This window comes from Neoarius graeffei, chromosome 7, assembly GCF_027579695.1.
Source record: "Neoarius graeffei isolate fNeoGra1 chromosome 7, fNeoGra1.pri, whole genome shotgun sequence".
In the NCBI taxonomy this organism is placed as follows: Eukaryota; Metazoa; Chordata; class Actinopteri; order Siluriformes; family Ariidae; genus Neoarius; species Neoarius graeffei.
In genome coordinates, this window is record NC_083575.1 from 3,096,781 (window position 1) to 3,116,739 (window position 19,959).

General features: G+C 47.0%; 1 protein-coding gene across 1 annotated transcript in view; it reads left to right on the forward strand.

Annotated features, from left to right (window-relative positions):
* lrrc9 (leucine rich repeat containing 9) overlaps positions 1-19,382 on the forward strand; it is a 54,587-nt gene extending 35,205 nt beyond the window's left edge. The window contains exons 16-31 of the mRNA XM_060924566.1: positions 181-300; positions 514-705; positions 816-944; positions 1,028-1,168; positions 1,286-1,463; positions 1,629-1,849; positions 7,939-8,061; positions 9,428-9,558; positions 9,638-9,746; positions 9,969-10,105; positions 12,371-12,510; positions 18,282-18,496; positions 18,586-18,654; positions 18,741-18,860; positions 18,999-19,285; positions 19,337-19,382. Of these exons, the coding sequence (XP_060780549.1) occupies positions 181-300; positions 514-705; positions 816-944; positions 1,028-1,168; positions 1,286-1,463; positions 1,629-1,849; positions 7,939-8,061; positions 9,428-9,558; positions 9,638-9,746; positions 9,969-10,105; positions 12,371-12,510; positions 18,282-18,496; positions 18,586-18,654; positions 18,741-18,860; positions 18,999-19,285; positions 19,337-19,382 (2,358 nt within the window). The remainder of the gene's footprint in view (positions 1-180; positions 301-513; positions 706-815; positions 945-1,027; positions 1,169-1,285; positions 1,464-1,628; positions 1,850-7,938; positions 8,062-9,427; positions 9,559-9,637; positions 9,747-9,968; positions 10,106-12,370; positions 12,511-18,281; positions 18,497-18,585; positions 18,655-18,740; positions 18,861-18,998; positions 19,286-19,336) is intronic.
* Positions 19,383-19,959: the final 577 nt, after the last annotated feature.

Sequence of the window (19,959 nt, forward strand, 5' to 3'; positions counted from 1 at the left end):
GCAAACGTGTACTCTATAAATCATATGTACAACTCTGGTTAGAAGCTGACATTTTGTTTCGCCATCAGCTTGTGGATAATACATTCCACACTTTACAGCTATTATTCCAACACAAGATTAGGGTAAACAGGTAGTGAGGCGAGTCTGGACAATCACTAACGTGGTTGTGATGTGTGTAAGGTGCTGAATCTTCACGGGAACAGTCTGAGCAAGATGAAGGAGATTTCCCGTCTCATGGCGCTGCGGCAGCTGACCATCAGTTTTAACGCTCTCACACACCTGGACGACCTTTCACACCTGGTGAGATTTTCACCTGGAGCTGACACTCCGTCTCGCATTCACACGCAGTCGTTACTCCAGGCCCAAATGCTTGTGTTCAAACAGTGTTAATGTCCATCTGTATGACTCTGTGTCTGAGGTGGTGAGTGTGTTCATGAACTCCATCCTGAACCCCGTCCTTTTCACTGGGACAGAAGTTTAAAGTGAGTATGTACATGTTTTCCATCCCGTCAGCCAAATCTGGAGTGTGTGGATGCCAGTTTTAACCAGATCATAACTCTGGAAGGCATTCGAGGACTTCCCCGTCTCAGAGAGTTGGATCTGCGCTGGAACCAGCTGAGCCAAGTCCAAGAGGACACGAGCGTCCTGTGCAAACACACACCTTCTCTGCAGCGCCTCGATACCAGACACAACCCGTGGAGTCAGGTGAGCAGGACTCGTGTTCAGTGTGTGTGTGAGAAGGTGAAACTTTGACAATCAAAAGTACCTGTATTGTATATACAATTCAGTATGTGTGTGTCTGTCAGGGTGAGCAGGGTGAGTCCGTGCGCATGGTGGTGTTGGGCCAGTTGAAGACTCTCACACACTTGGATGGAGTGTTGGTGACAGAGGAGGAGATGTCATCAGCCACGACACACAAGAACTCCACCTCCAAGATCAACTTGGTGTGTGTGTGTACATGACACTCTAGACAAATCACTATGTTCCAATCCCATCTGCAATTGTGTGTGTGTGTGTGTGTGTATAGACGCTGCTGCTCTCTCACTCCCGGACCGATGTTGATCATCCGCGCTGCCTGAGTCTCCTCAATGTGGCCCAGCTCCTCACACACCTCAAACCGTCACCATGGAAACCCACCACTAACCTCGAACCTGGGTGGAGTGCCAAGGTATTCACACACACACACACACACACACACACACACACACACACACACATGCACACTTCCAGTTCAGCGTGTAGACTATGAGTGTGACTTTGTGGTACTGTGTGTGTGTGTGTTCAGATCACAGCGGTGAATCTGGACGGTCAGCGTCTGTCCCACATCAGTAATCTGGAGCAGTTGGTGAATCTGCGCTGGGCCTCGTTTAATAACAACCAGCTCACAAACATCGAGGGGCTGCAGAACTGCCCCCTACTGGAGGAGCTGTCACTGAACCACAACTACATCTGGACACTGGAGGGTACACACACACACACACATCCGGATCTCCTTGCTTCTCTCTTTCTCTCTCTCTCTCCCTCTATCCTTCACTTCCTTATTTCTCTTCTCAGTCTTTCTCACCATCCCTTTTCCTCTTGTTTCCATGTGAACACTTCTCAAGCTAACATCAGCGTGTGTTGTGCAGGTGTGTCTCAGCTCCACCGGCTGGCGCGACTCAGCATTAACAGTAATCAGCTGCGGTGTTTGGACGCCTCTGTGTTGGACTGCCTGACGAATCTTCATTTCCTGTCTGCTGAAGACAACTGCATTTCTTCCCTACAGGGGGTTCAAAGGTCACATTTCCTGTTTGAGCTTTATGTCAGCAACAACCACATCAGCACCTTGCGAGACATCCATCACCTCAAGGTTGGACTCTCTCTTTCTCTCACTCACTCACTCACTCACTCACTCACTCCCTCACACACACACACACACACACACACACACACACACACACACACTCTTACAAGGGTACTTCAGAAAGTTCTCAGCCTCACCCGGAAAATGTCACAGGAGGAAGATTGTTCTTGCATTAATTTTCAACACTGTCTCCTTTAACTTCACTGCACTCAGTCCACCAATGTTCAAGCTTCTCCATCCCTTCATGGAAGAAGGTCACATCTTGAGCTTCCAGATCCTCCTCAACAGCATGGATGACTTCATCACCACTCTGAAAATGGTGACCATGTGAGTGGGGTTTCAGTTTAGGAAACAGAAGTTAGACGGTGCCAGGTCGGGTGAGTAAGGTGCACGGGGCAACAGTTCAAAGCCACATTTGGCTGCTTCTGCCCCGCCCCTGTGCTGTGTGAACAGGCATATTGTCCTGGAGCAACATCATGCCAGCTCGAAGCTTTCTTTCCTCACCTGTCTTCTTTGATTATTCTTTCAGTTGTCACAATTCTGATGTAGGTCGTCCCCATTAATGGTTTGACCCTTTTGCAAGAATTCAGCCCTGAACACTCCCTCAGGGTCCCAAAACACAGAAACCATCACCTTGCCAACAGACGCCACTTGCTTGAACTTTTTGGGAGGCGGAGAACCGGTGTGTTTCCATTGTTTCTTTGATTCAGGAGCAAAGTTATGAACCCGTGTCTCATCCTGGGTCACAAATCTCAGGAATTTGGCTGGATCAGCCTGAAAACGGGCCAAAAGCGTCCTCGAAATTTCCAGTCTGTTCAACTTTTGATCTGGTGTCAATATGCGGGCATCCTTCTTACAGACAGTTTGCTCATCCCCAAGATGTCAGTCAAAACAGCGTGAACTGAGCCAACACTGATGTCCATGGTTTCCACTATGTGCTGGACAGTCAAACATCTATCACTCATGACCATGCGGTGAGTGGCGTCCACTTTGATCGTCTGTGGTCGCTGATTTTGGGCATCCCGACCATGGGTCATCTTCAGTGCTGTCAGTGCCCCGTTTGAAATCAGTAACCCACTTCCTTATGGTTGAATAGCAAGGGGAGTCCTCACCAAGTGTGTTGACCGTGGATCTCCTTGGGGGTCATTTCCTTTTTATTCAGACACTTGGTCACAGCTCTGGCTTCTTTCTTGTCCATTTTTCGGTTTCCCTCTCACCTACTGATTTTCAAAGGCATCACTTTCAAAGAAATGACGACATACATTTGACTTTTTGTGGACAGTGATATAAGGATTTATATTATACAGTTATGCCCCAAAATGGGAGTTACGCCCCTTGTTTCTGAGTGAGGCCGAGAACTTTCTGAAGTACCCTTGTACTTGTTGATGATCTCGATGTTGATGATATCAACAATAAGAAGTTTTAATTGATATAGCACCTTTCACCAACCCAAGAACACTTTCCAAAGTAATGGCACGACAGATAAAGTTGATGAAGGTGAGGATGCTGATGACCGTGCTGATGATGGTGATGTTGATGTAGATCAGGGGTTCTCAACCTTTTCTGCTTTAAGGCCCACCTATTCATACTTGTACCGAGTCAGGGCCCATTAAAAAAGATCCCCAATTATTTCAACTCATCTATTCTATTAAAATCTAATAATCTATTGTAAAGTGTATTCATGGGATGTGACATCACTCCCTGTTACAGATGGGAGCCCAGGAATTAAATAAGAGTAAGAAAACCCATCTGTTTTTAATTGTAGGTGTTGTATTTAAAACTGTATGGATGTGCCAGAAGCCGAACCCATGCATGCAGGTCATTCTCAGTCAAAAGGGATTAATGATCCAAAAGTGGAGTCTGGCCCATTAACACAAGAACTTACTGCTATGTTTGTGTTCAGCAAACAAGCAAGTTATTAAAACCAAGAAGTGGATATAGAACCTACTCAATGGGATTAGGTCCTTGCACGCAAACAAAGAAGGATTTTTTTTTCTACGAGTTGGAAAATGATCCATCTGTTGAGTTCCCCGACATTTCAGACGACCTGGTGCTGCAGACATCATTCTACACGGACACACAGATGGAAACCTGGAAGAGCAAGGAGGAGAACAACTTTTCATATGTGTCTGGGTTAATGATCTGGGGATCAGGACACTACAAGATACAACCCCGATTCCAAAAAAGTTGGGACAAAGTACAAATTGTAAATAAAAACAGAATGCAATAATTTACAAATCTCAAAAACTGATATTGTATTCACAATAGAACATAGACAACATATCAAATGTCGAAAGTGAGACATTTTGAAATTTCATGCCAAATATTGGCTCATTTGAAATTTCATGACAGCAACACATCTCAAAAAAGTTGGGACAGGGGCAATAAGAGGCTGGAAAAGTTAAAGGTACAAAAAAGGAACAGCTGGAGGACCAAATTGCAACTCATTAGGTCAATTGGCAATAGGTCATTAACATGACTGGGTATAAAAAGAGCATCTTGGAGTGGCAGCGGCTCTCAGAAGTAAAGATGGGAAGAGGATCACCAATCCCCCTAATTCTGCGCCGACAAATAGTGGAGCAATATCAGAAAGGAGTTCGACAGTGTAAAATTGCAAAGAGTTTGAACATATCATCATCTACAGTGCATAATATCATCAAAAGATTCAGAGAATCTGGAAGAATCTCTGTGCGTAAGGGTCAAGGCCGGAAAACCATACTGAGTGCCCGTGATCTTTGGGCCCTTAGACGGCACTGCATCACATACAGGCATGCTTCTGTATTGGAAATCACAAAATGGGCTCAGGAATATTTCCAGAGAACATTATCTGTGAACACAATTCACCGTGCCATCCGCCGTTGCCAGCTAAAACTCTATAGTTCAAAGAAGAAGCCGTATCTAAACACGATCCAGAAGCGCAGACGTCTTCTCTGGGCCAAGGCTCATTTAAAATGGACTGTGGCAAAGTGGAAAACTGTTCTGTGGTCAGACGAATCAAAATTTGGAGTTCTTTATGGAAATCAGGGACGCCGTGTCATTCGGACTAAAGAGGAGAAGGACAACCCGAGTTGTTATCAGCGCTCAGTTCAGAAGCCTGCATCTCTGATGGTATGGGGTTGCATTAGTGCGTGTGGCATGGGCAGCTTCCACATCTGGAAAGACACCATCAATGCTGAAAGGTATATCCAGGTTCTAGAGCAACATATGCTCCCATCCAGACGACGTCTCTTTCAGGGAAGACCTTGCATTTTCCAACATGACAATGCCAAACCACATACTGCATCAATTACAGCATCATGGCTGCGTAGAAGAAGGGTCCGGGTACTGAACTGGCCAGCCTGCAGTCCAGATCTTTCACCCATAGAAAACATTTGACGCATCATAAAACGGAAGATACGACAAAAAAGACCTAAGACAGTTGAGCAACTAGAATCCTACATTAGACAAGAATGGGTTAACATTCGTATCCCTAAACTTGAGCAACTTGTCTCCTCAGTCCCCAGACGTTTACAGACTGTTGTAAAGAGAAAAGGGGATGTCTCACAGTGGGAAACATGGCCTTGTCCCAACTTTTTTGAGATGTGTTGTTGTCATGAAATTTAAAATCACCTAATTTTTCTCTTTAAATGATACATTCTCTCAGTTTAAACATTTGATATGTCATCTATGTTCTATTCTGAATAAAATATGGAATTTTGAAACTTCCACATCATTGCATTCTGTTTTAATTTACAATTTGTACTTTGTCCCAACTTTTTTGGAATCGGGGTTGTAGACGGCGGGAGACGGATCTAAGTGCAGGAAGAGTGTTTATTAGCAGGCGTGATGTTTACAAAACAGAAAACAGAACCACAAAGCAAAGTTTTTAAACAGCGTTATAAGCACGGCTAGGAACAAACGTGACCGTGATAATGATAATACTTTGCAAATCCTCTGTGAAAACAGCGTCTGTAGCTGTGCGTGCTGATTGCACTCAAATCAATATCAGGTGTTTCCCATAACGACTGGGTCCCAAGAGCACACACAACACACTCCATGAGCGAGTGCGGCTGCTCGAGCTGCGCCAGACTCAAACGTACAAAGGTGTGACAGTTAAGTGTTCACCTGCTGTGTGACCACAACTTTTAGCTCACGTGTACAGTGGGGCAAAAAAGTATTTAGTCAGTCACCAATTGTGCAAGTTCTCTCACTTAAAAAGATGAGAGAGGCCTGTAATTTTCATCATAGGTACACTTCAACTATGAGAGACAGAATGAGAAAAAAAAATCCAGAAAATCACATTTGTCTGATTTTTAAAGAATTTATTTGCAAATTATGGTGGAAAATAAGTATTTGGTCAATAACAAAAGTTCATCTCAGTACTTTGTTATATACCCTTTGTTGGCAATGACAGAGGTCAAACATTTTCTGTAAGTCTTCACAAGGTTTTCACACACTGTTGCTGGTATTTTGGCCCATTCCTCCATGCAGATCTCCTCTAGAGCAGTGATGTTTTGGGGCTGTCGCTGGGCAACACGGACTTTCAACTCCCTCCAAAGAATTTCTATGGGGTTGAGATCTGGAGACTGGCTAGGCCACTCCAGGACCTTGAAATGCTTCTTACGAAGCCACTCCTTCATTGCCTGGGCGGTGTGTTTGGGATCATTGTCATGCTGAAAGACCCAGCCACGTTTCATCTTCAATGCCCTTGCTGATGGAAGGAGGTTTTCACTCAAAATCTCACGATACATGGCCCCATTCATTCTTTCCTTTACACGGATCAGTCGTCCTGGTCCCTTTGCAGAAAAACAGCCCCAAAGCATGATGTTTCCACCCCCATGCTTCACAGTAGGTATGGTGTTCTTTGGATGCAGCTCCTCCAAACACGACAAGTTGAGTTTTTACCAAAAAGTTCTATTTTGGTTTCATCTGACCATATGACATTCTCCCAATCCTCTTCTGGATCATCCAAATGCTCTCTAGCAAACTTCAGACGGGCCTGGACATGTACTGGCTTAAGCAGGGGGACACGTCTGCCACTGCAGGATTTGAGTCCCTGGCGGCGTAGTGCGTTACTGATGGTAGCCTTTGTTACTTTGGTCCCAGCTCTCTGCAGGTCATTCACTAGGTCCCCCCGTGTGGTTCTGGGATTTTTGCTCACCGTTCTTGTGATCATTTTGACCCCACGGGGTGAGATCTTTCGTGGAGCCCCAGATCGAGGGAGATTATCAGTGGTCTTGTATGTTTTCCATTTTCTAATAATTGCTCCCACAGTTGATTTCTTCACCCCAAGCTGCTTACCTATTGCAGATTCAGTCTTCCCAGCCTGGTGCAGGTCTACAATTTTGTTTCTGGTGTCCTTTGACAGCTCTTTGGTCTTGGCCATAGTGGAGTTTGGAGTGTGACTGTTTGAGGTTGTGGACAGGTGTCTTTTATACTGATAACGAGTTCAAACAGGTGCCATTAATACAGGTAACGAGTGGAGGACAGAGGAGCCTCTTAAAGAAGAAGCTACAGGTCTGTGAGAGCCAGAAATCTTGCTTGTTTGTAGGTGACCAAATACTTATTTTACCGAGGAATTTACCAATTAATTCATTAAAAATCCTACAATGTGATTTCCTGGATTCTTTCCCCCCATTCTGTCTCTCATAGTTGAAGTGTACCTATGATGAAAATTACAGGCCTCTCTCATCTTTTTAAGTGGGAGAACTTGCACAATTGGTGGCTGACTAAATACTTTTTTGCCCCACTGTATATCGCCACCAAACCACCTTATTTTCATTGATAACCCATCGCAAAGCATTGCGAGCTATAGTGTGACTGTAGCTCAAAGAGGCAGGTGTGATGTTGGATGCGACCCAGCAGTTGTACCTGACTACAAGTAAAAATTAGCTTTGACTTGAAAAAAAAATTCGTGGCTCACTAGATGGTGCTTCGTGGCCCAGTGGTTGAGAAACACTAATTTATAGTTGTTGATGATGACAGTGATGACAGTGTTAATGACATCGTTGATGATAACGCCAATGACCATGTTGTTGAAGGTGATGACGCAGATGACAATGATAATGTTGATGAGCATGCTGAATATGATGATGATGATGATGTGTCTCCTGTAGACTCTGAGTAACCTGATTATTCTGGATCTGTATGGCAACCCATTAACAAGGACACTGGACAATTATCGGGCTAATGTCATCTTTCACCTGCCGTCTCTGAAAGCACTGGATGGGACTGCTGTGGTGACACACACACACACACACACACACACACACAGTCTCAATAATGGAAGTTTATAGCAACCGGTTTAGCACCTTTATTATTGTGTATTTATGAGTAGCATGCTGTGTGAGCACAATCGCTATCAGGCGCGTTAAAATGTAAATAACTTTTCTAGAATTTCACCAAAACTCATTGAATTTTCAGCATTGTAAGAGAACTCCCTAAAGTATTATTCAGCAAAACCCCAGAATGATAGTGCACATCTAGAATTTTAAACAGAATTTTAGTTCTTAAAATTTAACATAATTATGGACGTCACGCGTAACATTTACACCCGTGAAAAATCACTTTGAATGCTGTTTTGAAAGTTTTGATCAAATATTCTCTATAATAAAAAATCGCTTAAATATTATAAACACACAGTCTTTTAATGTATCAAAAAATAATTTTGATAAAGCAAGGAAATTCGGAAGAAAATTTGTTTTTTCTTTTGCTTGTTGTGCGCGTCACGCTACCAAAATCTAACCCCTTCACGAACAATTCCAACTTTCATGGACTTGTAGCGCGAATAAACCTTTCAAAAAAATATACAATACTTCTCACCCAGTAAATTAGAATCCTGGTGATTTATATCCTCGTAGCTTCAGTAGATCTAGAGATTTAGTCGATTTAGTAAATCCCAAACGCTGTGAAACACGCCAGCCAGCTATGGTGAGAAGTGCTGCTGTAGTTGAGAAACTCTCATTTCTCCCGCTTCCAACTAACTCCGTGACCCAGACCAAAATAACAATGTCACGGTCATCACTTAAGGATGATTTATACCAAGTTTCACGGAAAAATACAGCGAAATAAATTTGCTAGAAGCATTTTTCAAAATCCCAAACATTATGAAACATTTCTTGTAGGGTTTCAGGTTACAGATTTCGAGAATAGAGAAATTGCGTCGCAAAAGTTTGCCACTAAACTGGCGAAAATACTCCATCCTAGTGAGTTTCACAACCGAACTAGGCTACGTGACAGTCCGTGACCACCCAGGAATGTTCTAGAAGGTACGCTTCTAGGCACGTGCGATCGAGAAAGACGCCACATGAAGGTAGTAAAGGTAGTATTTTCACTGTCTTATGACGTTTTTGCTTGTTTTAGCACGATAAACAATGCATTATGGGTAATCATTAAAATGCTGATTTCAAGGTTAAAATGGGTAAAAACAACTAATTTATATAGATATTGTAAAAATTGTGCCTAATAGTTATTTCAGTACATAAAATCAAAACCTGAATTTTTTATTTTTTCCCTATGTTACACCATTGTGCATCTATAGCATGCTACTCATCATTCATTTTGTAAGGTATTAGTGCAGACTGTGTGTGTGTTTTCTGTACACAGGAGGTATCAGAGCATGAGAATGCGAAGGACCTTTTTGGAGGCAGGCTAACAGCAGACACGTTGACTGAGAAACTTGGTCAGTGTAACTACAGAGAGATGGAGGAGCTGGAGCTCCCGGGCTGCTCTGTCAGGTACACACCATAACCTTCACGCAGTATGAGAAGTCCTCATGTGGTCATGTGATACTAACTCTCCGCCCCTTCGTATCAGGATGGTGGATTTGGCTCCTGCTGAGCTCTTTATGAATTTGCGCAGTGTGAATCTGGAGCGGAACAACCTCACCTCCTTCAGTGGCCTCGTCTACCTGCCCAACATCAAGGTGTGTGTTTCACATGACGAGTGTAAGGGAAATGGAGTTATTCTTACCACCACAAAGTTGATTACTTTCCTATAGCAGCATGCTCCCAAGTGTTTTATTCGTCTCATACCACAGCAGTTTACCAACATTTAAAATATTTATATATTTGTTGTTACATTTCATGTCGTATGTTGCAGGACTGTGACGTGTGTGTGTGTGTGTGTATCCCCGTCCTGTATGTAGGTGTTGTATCTCAACTACAACCACATCGAGTCAATTCTGCCACTTCAGAAAGTACACACTCACCTGAGCAGCAGACAGCAGCTCTATCAGAAAGTTCACTCCAGCGGCTATGGACAACAGAGCAGCAAGAGCAGCAGGTACACACACACACACACACACACACACACACACCATTTGCATTATTCCAATTCTTCAAAATGACCTGCATTTCCTCTCATGTCCACTAGATGGCAGAAATAGGCTTATCAATAGTATATTAAATCTTATACAGTTCATTCATGTATATCATGTTTTTGTTTTTTTAAGATATTTGAGATATAATTTTACATTTTACTTCTCTGTATGTATAAACCCCATTTCCAGGAAAGTTGGGATATTTTCAAAATGCAATAAATTCAAAAATCTGTGATTGGTTAATTCACGTGAACCTTTATTTAACTGACAAAAGTCCAAAGAAAAGATTTTCAGTAGTTTGACTGAACAACTTAATTGTATTTTGCAAATATAAACAAAGTTAGAATTTGATTTCTGCAACACACTCCAAAAAAAAAGTTGGGACAGAGGCATTATTACCGTTATGTTACATCACTTTTCCATTAAAAACACGTTTTAATCGTATAGGATCTGAGGATACTAATTGTTGTTGCAGTTTTGCAAATGGAATTTATGTCCATTTTTGCTTGATATAAAAGTTCAGCTGCTCTACAGTCCATGGTCTCCGTTGTCTGATTCTCCTCTTCATGATGCGCCGTACATTCTCAATAGGAGACAGATCTGGACTTGCAGCAGGCCAGTCAAGTACACGCACTCTGTGACTACGAAGCCACACTGTTGTAGCCCATGCAGAATGAGGCATGGCATTGTCCTGCTCAAATAAGCATGGACTTCCCGGGACGAGACGTCGCCTTGATGAATATGTCTCTCTAAAATCCCAATATATCAACGGTACCTGCACACACATGCACCTCCCCCATGCCATGGGCACTCACCCCCCACCCCACATACCATCACAGATGCTGCTTTTACACCTTTCTCTGATAACAAACTGGATGGTCATGTTCACCTTTGGCACTGAGAACTTGACGTCCGGTTTTCCTGAAAATGAGCTGAAATGTGACTCATCTGACCACAGCACACGTTTCCACTGTCTTTAAGTCCATCTGAGATGAGTTCTGGCCCAGAGAAATCAGTGGTGTTTCTGTGTAGAATTGATGAATGGCTTCCTCCTCGTGTAATGCAGTTTCAGGTTGTATTTCCGGATGCAGCGGTGGACTGTGTTAATTGAGAACGGTTTTCTGAAGTCCTCCCAAGCCCATGTGGCTATAGTTGTCACATTAGCATGACGGTTTCTCAGACAGTTTCTGACCTCGCCCTTTACACACTGAGATGTCTCCAAATTCCCTGAATCCATCCATCCATCTATTATCTGTCGCCACTTATCCTGTTCTACAGGGTCGCAGGCGAGCTGGAGCCTATCCCAGCTGACTACGGGTGAAAGGCGGGGTTCACCCTGGACAAGTCGCCAGGTCATCACAGGGCTGACACATAGACACAGACAACCATTCACACTCACATTCACACCTACGCTCAATTTAGAGTCACCAGTTAACCTAACCTGCATGTCTTTGGACTGTGGGGGAAACCGGAGCACCCGGAGGAAACCCACGCGGACACGGGGAGAACATGCAAACTCCGCACAGAAAGGCCCTCGCCGGCCCCGGGGCTCGAACCCAGGACCTTCTTGCTGTGAGGCGACAGTGCTAACCACTACACCACCGTGCTGCCCCCGAATTCCCTGAATCTTTTCACAATATTATTATGGACTGTAGATTCTGAAAGACCTAAAATCTTGCATTGAGAAATGTTCTTTTTGAATCAACTAACAATTCTCTCAGGAATTTTGGCACAAAGCAGTGAGCCACGCCCATCCTTACTCACACAGACTGAGCCTTTGGTGTTGCTCCTTTTCAACCCAATCATGTGACCAGTTAACCTGCTGACTGTGGAATCTTCTAGAATGGTGTTATCTGAATATCCTGTAAACTTTCACTCTTATTTTGTCTCTGTCCCGACTTTTTTTGAGTGTGTTCCAGGCATCAAATTCTAACTTCGTTTATATTTACAAAATGCACTTAAGTTAGTCAGTAAAACTATTAAATCTTGTCTTTGGACTTTTGTCAGATAAATACAGCTTCACATGAATTAATCAATCACAGATTTTTGTTTATTTCATTTTGGAAAATTTCCCAACTTTTCTGGAAATGGGGTTTGGATGATCAATTTTTTTTTCTGTGTACTTGTTTCTTTTTTCCAATATTGCAAAACTGTTGTTTTGTTTTTTAACTGCACTGAAAGTGTTTGCGTGTGCGCGCGTGTTATATTTTCTCTGTCTCTCGTGTCAGTAAGGAGTGTGTGAATGTGGAGAGTCTGGAGCCTCTCATGTGCAGCTTGGAGGTTCTCCATCTCGGCTATAATGGCATCTCAAACCTGAGGGATGTGCAGCTGAGCCGCCTGAGTGGCCTGAGAGCTCTGTTCCTACAGGGTGAAAACACTACACAGCACTCCACTGCATAACACAGCACTACACAACATAACACAGCACTACACTACATAACACAGCACTACACAACATAACAGAGCACTACACAACATAACACAGCACTCCACTACATAACACAGCACTACACAACATAACACAGCACTCCACTACTGTAAAATCTGAGCAGGTGGGTGGAGCACAGAAGCACGGCAGGCCAGAAATGAGTTCTTATAAAACTCTATTTTCTCGCTTTTCAGCGTTCAACATTCACTCTCCCAGCCACACGCACGCACACCAGTGTTCGGGTTGGGGGAGAGCTCCCTTTCTCTGCTCTCCCTCTCCTCTTATAGGGCGCGGTCACTGGGGAAGACACACAAACACAGGATAATTCCCATCAGGTGCAGTGATTCTACCACTTACCTTCCCTGACTCCACCCTCCATTCACAGACCGCCGCTTGACCACGCCCCTGCTGCCACAACTACATAACACAACACTACACAGCACTACACTACTGTAGCGATTTGAGCGGGTGGGTGGAGCACAGAAGTACAGCAGGCCAGAACTGAGTTTCCAAAAACTCTTTATTTTGCACTTTTCAGTGACATTCACACTCTCCCAGCCACACACGCATGCACACACACAAGGCGTCTGGCTGGGGGGAGAGCTCTCTTCCTCTTCTCTCTCTCTCCTTATATAGGGCGCGGTCACTGGGGAAGACACACAAACACAGGTTAACTGACATCAGGTGCAGTGATTCTGCCACTTACCTTCCCTGACTCCGCCCTCCGTTCACAGACCGACGCTTGACCACGCCCCTGCTGCCACATACCCCCACCGCCTGACTCAGGCTGGGCAGCCGACTCCCCCCCCCGACGGGAAAGGAAGTCCGCCACAACCATCTGCGCCCCCGGCCTGTGGACCACCTTGAAGTTACAGGGCTGGAGTGCCAGATACCAACAGGTGATCCACGCGTTGGCATCCTTCAAGCGGTGGAGCCACTGGAGGGGCATGTGGTCCGAACAGAGGGTGAAAGGGCATCCCAGCAGGTAGTAGCGGAGGGCGAGGACCGCCCACTTGATGGCCAGGCACTCCTTTTCTAAAGATTTTTTTGGGGGGGCTTTTTTCACCTTTATTATTGGATAGGACAGTGTAGAGACAGGAAATGAGCAGGAGAGAGATGGGGAGGGATCGGGAAATGACCTCGGGTTGGAATCAAACCCAGGTCCCCGGATTTATGGTATGGCGCCTTATCCACCTGAGCCACGACGCCCCCAGGCACTCCTTTTCTATCGTGCTGTAGCGCCCCTCATGCACCAACAGCTTCCTGCTGATGTACAGCACTGGGCGATCCTCCCCCTCCACCTCTTGGAACAGAACAGCCCCCAGCCCTCTCTCCAACACGTCCGTCTGCAACATAAAGGGGAGAGAAAAGTCAGGGGAGTGTAACAATGGCCCCCCACACAGTGCACCCTTTACCTCAGAGAAAGCCCGCTGGCATTGCTCCGTCCACTGGACTGGATCTGGTGCCCCCTTTTTAGTGAGATCAGTCAGCGGGCTGGTGACATCCGAATAATTAGGTATGAACCTACGATAGTAGCCAGCCAGCCCCAGGAACTGTCTCACCCCCTTTTTGGTCTTGGGCCTCGGGCAAGCCGCAATTGCTGCTGTCTTATTAATTTGGGGACGCACCTGCCCATTGCCCAAGTGGAAGCCCAGGGTGGCGTACTTCCACCCACCCAATCGCACACTTCTTCAGATTGGCTGTGAGACCCGCTCGCCTCAGTGACCCAAGGACGGCCCTTAGGTGTTGCAGATGCCGCGGCCAGTCATTACTATAGATTATAATATCGTCTAATTATGCGGCTGCATAGGTGGCGTGGGGGTGGAGGACCCTGTCCATAAGCCCCGGAACATAGCGGGTGCCCCAAACAGCCCAAAAGGAATTGTGACAAATTGGTGTAAGCCAAACGGTGTGGAAAAGGCAGTTTTCTCTCGGGATAATGGAGTCAAGGGGATCTGCCAATAACCCTTTGTCAAATCCAGTGTCGAATAAAAATGAGCCGTGCCTAGTCGATCCAGCAACTCGTCAATACGAGGCATTGGGTACGCATCAAATTTAGACACCACATTGACTTTTTTATAGTCCACACAGAACTGGACCGACCCGTCGGCCTTGGGAACCAAGACCACCGGGCTGCTCCAGTCACTGTGGGACTCCTCAACGATGCCCATGTCGAGCATGGCCTCGAGTTCTTCCCGAACCACCTTTTTCTTGTGTTCGGGCAGCCTGTAAGGGCGGCTGCACACTACCACCCCCGGGGGCGTCTCAATGTGGTGTTCTATGAGGCGGGTGTGGCTGGGCAGGGGCGAGAACACGTCCGAAAATTCGGTCTGCAACTGGGCAACCTCCGCGAGTTGGGTCGGGGAGAGGTGGCCTCCACAGGGGACTGGAGAGGTACGCGATGTCAATGTTCCCCTTTGAACCTCCGGCCCCAGCTCCGCCTTCTCCGGAACCAACGACACCAACGCCACGGGGACCTCCTCGTTCCAAAGTTTGAGCAGATTGAGGTGGTAAATCTGTAGCACCCCACCCCTGTCCGTTCGCCTCACCTCATAGTTGACATCCCTGACTTGCCATGTGACCTCAAAGGGTCCTTGCCACTTGGCGATCAATTTGGAGCTCGACTTGGGCAACAGCATGAGTACTTTATCTCTCTGTGCGAACTCCCTAAGGCGTGTACCACTGTCGTACAGGTGGATTTGCCATTCTTGGGCCTGCCGCAAATTCTCCTGGGTTAAGTCTGTGAGTGTGTGGAGTTTTGCGCACAGGTCAATAATGTATTGAATTTCATTTTTGCTCGTTGAAGGTCCCTCCTCCCAATTTTCCCATAGTACATATAGTATGCCACGCAGCTTACGCCCATATAATAATTCGAATGGGGAGAACCCCGTGGAGGCTTGTGGGACCTCTCGCACTGCGAATAACAGGGGTTCGAGCCACTTATCCCAATTGCGTGTGTCCTCACATACAAACTTTTTAATTATGTTCTTGAGGGTGCGATTGAACTGTTCGACTAAACCATCCGTTTGTGGGTGATAAACGCTAGTGCGGATCGGCTTAATTCCTAGTAACCCATACAGTTCGCGCAGTGTGCATGACATAAACGTAGTGCCTTGATCAGTCAGAATCTCTTTGGGGATTCCAACTCGGGAGATGACGCGGAAGAGTGCTTCCGCAATACTACGTGCTGAGATATTGCGAAGAGGCACTGCTTCCAGGTATCGCGTTGCATAGTCCACCAGAACTAATATAAAGCGGTACCCTCATGTTGACCGATCTAATGGCCCGATGAGATCCATCCCAATTCTTTTGAACGGGGTCTTGATTAATGGCAGAGGGCGCAAAGGCGCTTTTGGAATGGCCACTGGATTTACTAACTGGCATTCGCGGCACGCCGTACACCACCTACGGACATCGCCGCAAATCCCTGGCCAATAGAACTGGGTCATTATTCAGGCTAGTGTCTTATCCTGCCCCAAGTGTCCAGCCATGGGATTAAAGTGAGCCGCCTGGAATACCAATTCCCGGCGGCTCTTTGGGATTAAAAGTTTTGTGATCGGCTCCTTAGTCTGAGTGTCCTGCGTCACTCGGTATAATCTATCTCTCATAATGGAAAAATAGGGGAAGGACGGGGTGGCATTTGGCTGGAGCGTTTGACCATCGATTACTCTCACTTGGTCAAACACATGTCGCAGAGTCTCGTCTCGCGACTGCTCTAACGGGAAATCCACGAGGGATTCCCCGAGAGAGGGAGGCAGAGCCTGCTGCTCCTCACTCTGATGCGGTGATGACGTAGACAGCTCTGTGACAGCTGCTCCCGCCAATGCCACACCAGGACCTCCCCCTGCTGAACTATGGCAGGACCCACTCTTCACTAAATGAGTCATTAATTCCCGAAATCCTGGCCAATCAGTCCCTAAAATTATTGAGTGGGTAAGGCGAGGATTAACCGCCGCCTTCACACTAAATTTTTCCCCCCGAAAAAGAATGTGGACCGACACTAAAGGGTAGTTGTGAACATCCCCGTGCACACACAACACCTTCACCAATTGTGCTCCCCCCAATGCCTCGTCTTGCACCAGACTTTGGTGGATTGAGGTCTGATTACAGCCAGAGTCCACCAAAGCCTGATACGTATCCACTTGGATACTCACCAGTATGCAATACGCTCTGGCCCGCTCGAAGGCGGTCTCTGCTGCGTCAGGGATCCGGACCACCACGCCGACCTCCATTACCGAGCACTGATGTTGGAGGTGCCCCGGCTCCCCGCAGCGCCAGCAAACCGGCCCGGGCTCTCTTTCTGCACCGGTGTTCTGGGGCTCACTCACCTGAGGGGGGGGGAGAGACAGACACGGAAGTGGGAAACGGGAGGGCACCGTGGGTGCGGCGGGCCGGCTGGGGTGGAGCCGGCCCCCGCCTCCTCGGTGGGGGAACGGGGCGAGGATGAGGAATAGAAGGGGAAGGGGAGAGAGAGAGAGGAGAGGGGAGAAGAGGAGGCATGCTGTCCTGCCGTCGGAACAGCCGCCAAATGGTCCTCCGCTAGCTCGATGCCCTGATCCAGCGACGCCGGGCGATGGCACTGGACCCACTCCATGGTCCCTTCGGGAAGTCGGGCGATGAACTGCTCCAGTACCACCAGATCAACGATTCCCTCGGCGTTGCAGTTGTCAGCCCTCAGCCACCATCGGCAGGCATCCTGGAGTTGCTGGCCAAATGCGAACGGCCAGCCGACCTCCTCTAGGCGCAGAACACGGAAGCGCTGTCGTTGTTGTTCTGGGGTGCACCCCACACGCTGGAGGACGGCCCGGCGCAGGTCTGCGTAGACCAGCCAGTTGTCGGCAGGGAGCTGTAGCATGGCCAGCTGCGCCTCGCCCATTAGCAGGGGGAGGAGGCAGGCCACGCGCTGTTCCACCAGCCAGCCCCAGGCCTCTGCTGCTTGCTCAAAGAGCATGAGGAAGGCCTCGGGGTCGTCGTGCGGGCCCATCTTCTTCGTTAGGGTGAGGTGGGGAGGGCCTGCGGCGGTGGAGGTGGTGGACCCCGGTGATGCGGGGAGGTGCCGGAACGCTTGACGACCTTCCTGCTGCGCCAGCACCAGGGCCTCAAACCTTTCTTTGCTCCTACTCCTTCCAGAGGGCGACCAGGGCCTGGTGCTGGTTCTGTTGGGCCATGGTGAGGGCATGGATCAGGTCCGAGAAGGGGGAGGACTCCATGGGGCTGTTCTCCTCTGTGCTCCAAATCCTGGGTTTCGGCACCACTGTAGCGATTCGAGCAAGTGGGTGGAGCACAGAAGTACGGCAGGCCAGAACTGAGTTTCCAAAAACTCTTTATTTTGCACTTTCCAGTGACATTCACACTCTCCCAGCCACACACGCATGCACACACACAAGGCGTCTGGCTGGGGGGAGAGCTCTCTTCCTCTGCTCTCTCTCTCCTTATATAGGGCGCGGTCACTGGGGAAGACACACAAACACAGGTTAACTGACATCAGGTGCAGTGATTCTGCCACTTACCTTCCCTGATTCCGCCCTCCGTTCACAGACCGACGCTTGACCACGCCCCCGCTGCCACAACTACATAACACAGCACTCCCCTACATAACACCTTTTTTTTTTAAATAAAACATGCTGCTTTAAAGTCTGTTAGTGAATGTCAGCATTATTCAGTTATGAATGTGTTTAATTATTAAGTGTGAGTATGTGTGTGTGTGTAAGGTAATGAGATAGTGCAGGTGGAGGGTTTGGATGGGCTTAGTCTCCTGTGTGAGTTGGTGTTGGATCAGAACCGAGTGAAGATGCTCAGTGAGACATGGTTCAGCTCACATACACACCTGATCGAGCTGAGTCTGAATGACAACCGCCTGCGCAGCCTCACACACCTGCAGCTCACATGCCTGCAACGTCTGCACCTCAACAACAACAAGCTGCAGGTCTCACTCACACACACACCACCTACATTGTGTCTGTGTAAATTTCTTTCTCGACACATCCCTGTATTATGTGTGTGTGTGTGTTGTAGGATATCACGGAGTTGGATAAACTGGAGGTTCTTCCATCACTTATAGAACTGTCTGTGGTGGGCAATCCGGTAAAAAACACACACACACACACACACACACACACAGCATTTCAGTCCTGTGTGTCACACTACACTGTGTGTGTGTGTGTGTGTAGGTGGCACGGCGTTCCCTCCACAGACCGTCTGTGGTTCTGCGTCTCCCCCAGCTGCAGGTTCTCGATGGCATCATGGTCACACTGGAGGAACGAACACGAGCAGAGTTACTGTGTACTGAGGTACACACACACACACACACACACGTCGGAAGATCAAGGTCATGACAAAAAGTATTGATTTATTTATTCATTAATTAATCCATCCCACTATGATTTTTCTTCAGATTGTGTGTGTTGTGGGTGGGGTTCTTATTGCAGGACACGCCCTCCTGTGTGGACATGGTGTTTCCTGTCGTAAAGTGTCGTGCTCCACCTGCCCGAAACTCCACCCTGGGTATCAGCTCGCATCACATGCTGAATCACGAGAGCTTCATCAGCGCCCATGCTGAGGATACACACTGGAAACACACGGACAGGAAGCAGAGACTGGAAGCGACACACACACGCAGCGCTCACAGTCACACACTCAGAGGAGCACTGAGTCTCACAGGACTGCTGCAGTACGACCACCGAGCGTATACAATACACACAGAGTCTGAGAGCAGGTACACACACACACACAGCTCCTGTCATAATAATGCTTATCTGTTTCACAGGTATCCCAGTGGAACCAAATATCCCCCCTATAACACTGATGTGTGAGCTGCTCCTGTGTGTGTGTGTTTTACAGTTTCATAAAAATATAAATGTGTAAAAAATGGATTACTGCATGGGCTTATTTCTGTCTCTGTGTGTGTGTTAGTGCAAATAATACCCAAGTAATTAGAGGTGTGTATGTGAGTGAGTAAGCCACGCCCTCTTCACTGGCACTGTGAGTAATAAGACAGGGACAGGTTGGTGCTGGAGGTGAAGGTGGACGGCAAAGATGGCAACAAACAGGTCAGGACTCACACACACACACACACACACATCTTGCTATCCTTCTGAGGACCTCCCATTGTGATGATTATTCCTGCAGATAATTAAGACTCTGCTACACCGAAATCTAACGTCAGCTCCAGGAATCTGTTCCTCTTTTCTTATTTCAATTTTAGGGGTGTTTTTTTCCCAGTTTGCCCTTGTGGGGGATTGGGTCATGTCCCCCTGCACCATCAAAACTGTCCAATATTCGGCTTAAACCAAGATATAAAAAAAACACACACACCCAGAGCAAGCAAAATGACAATGGCAAAATAACTAAAATAACCAGAAGGATATTTATTATTTAAACCAAATCCAC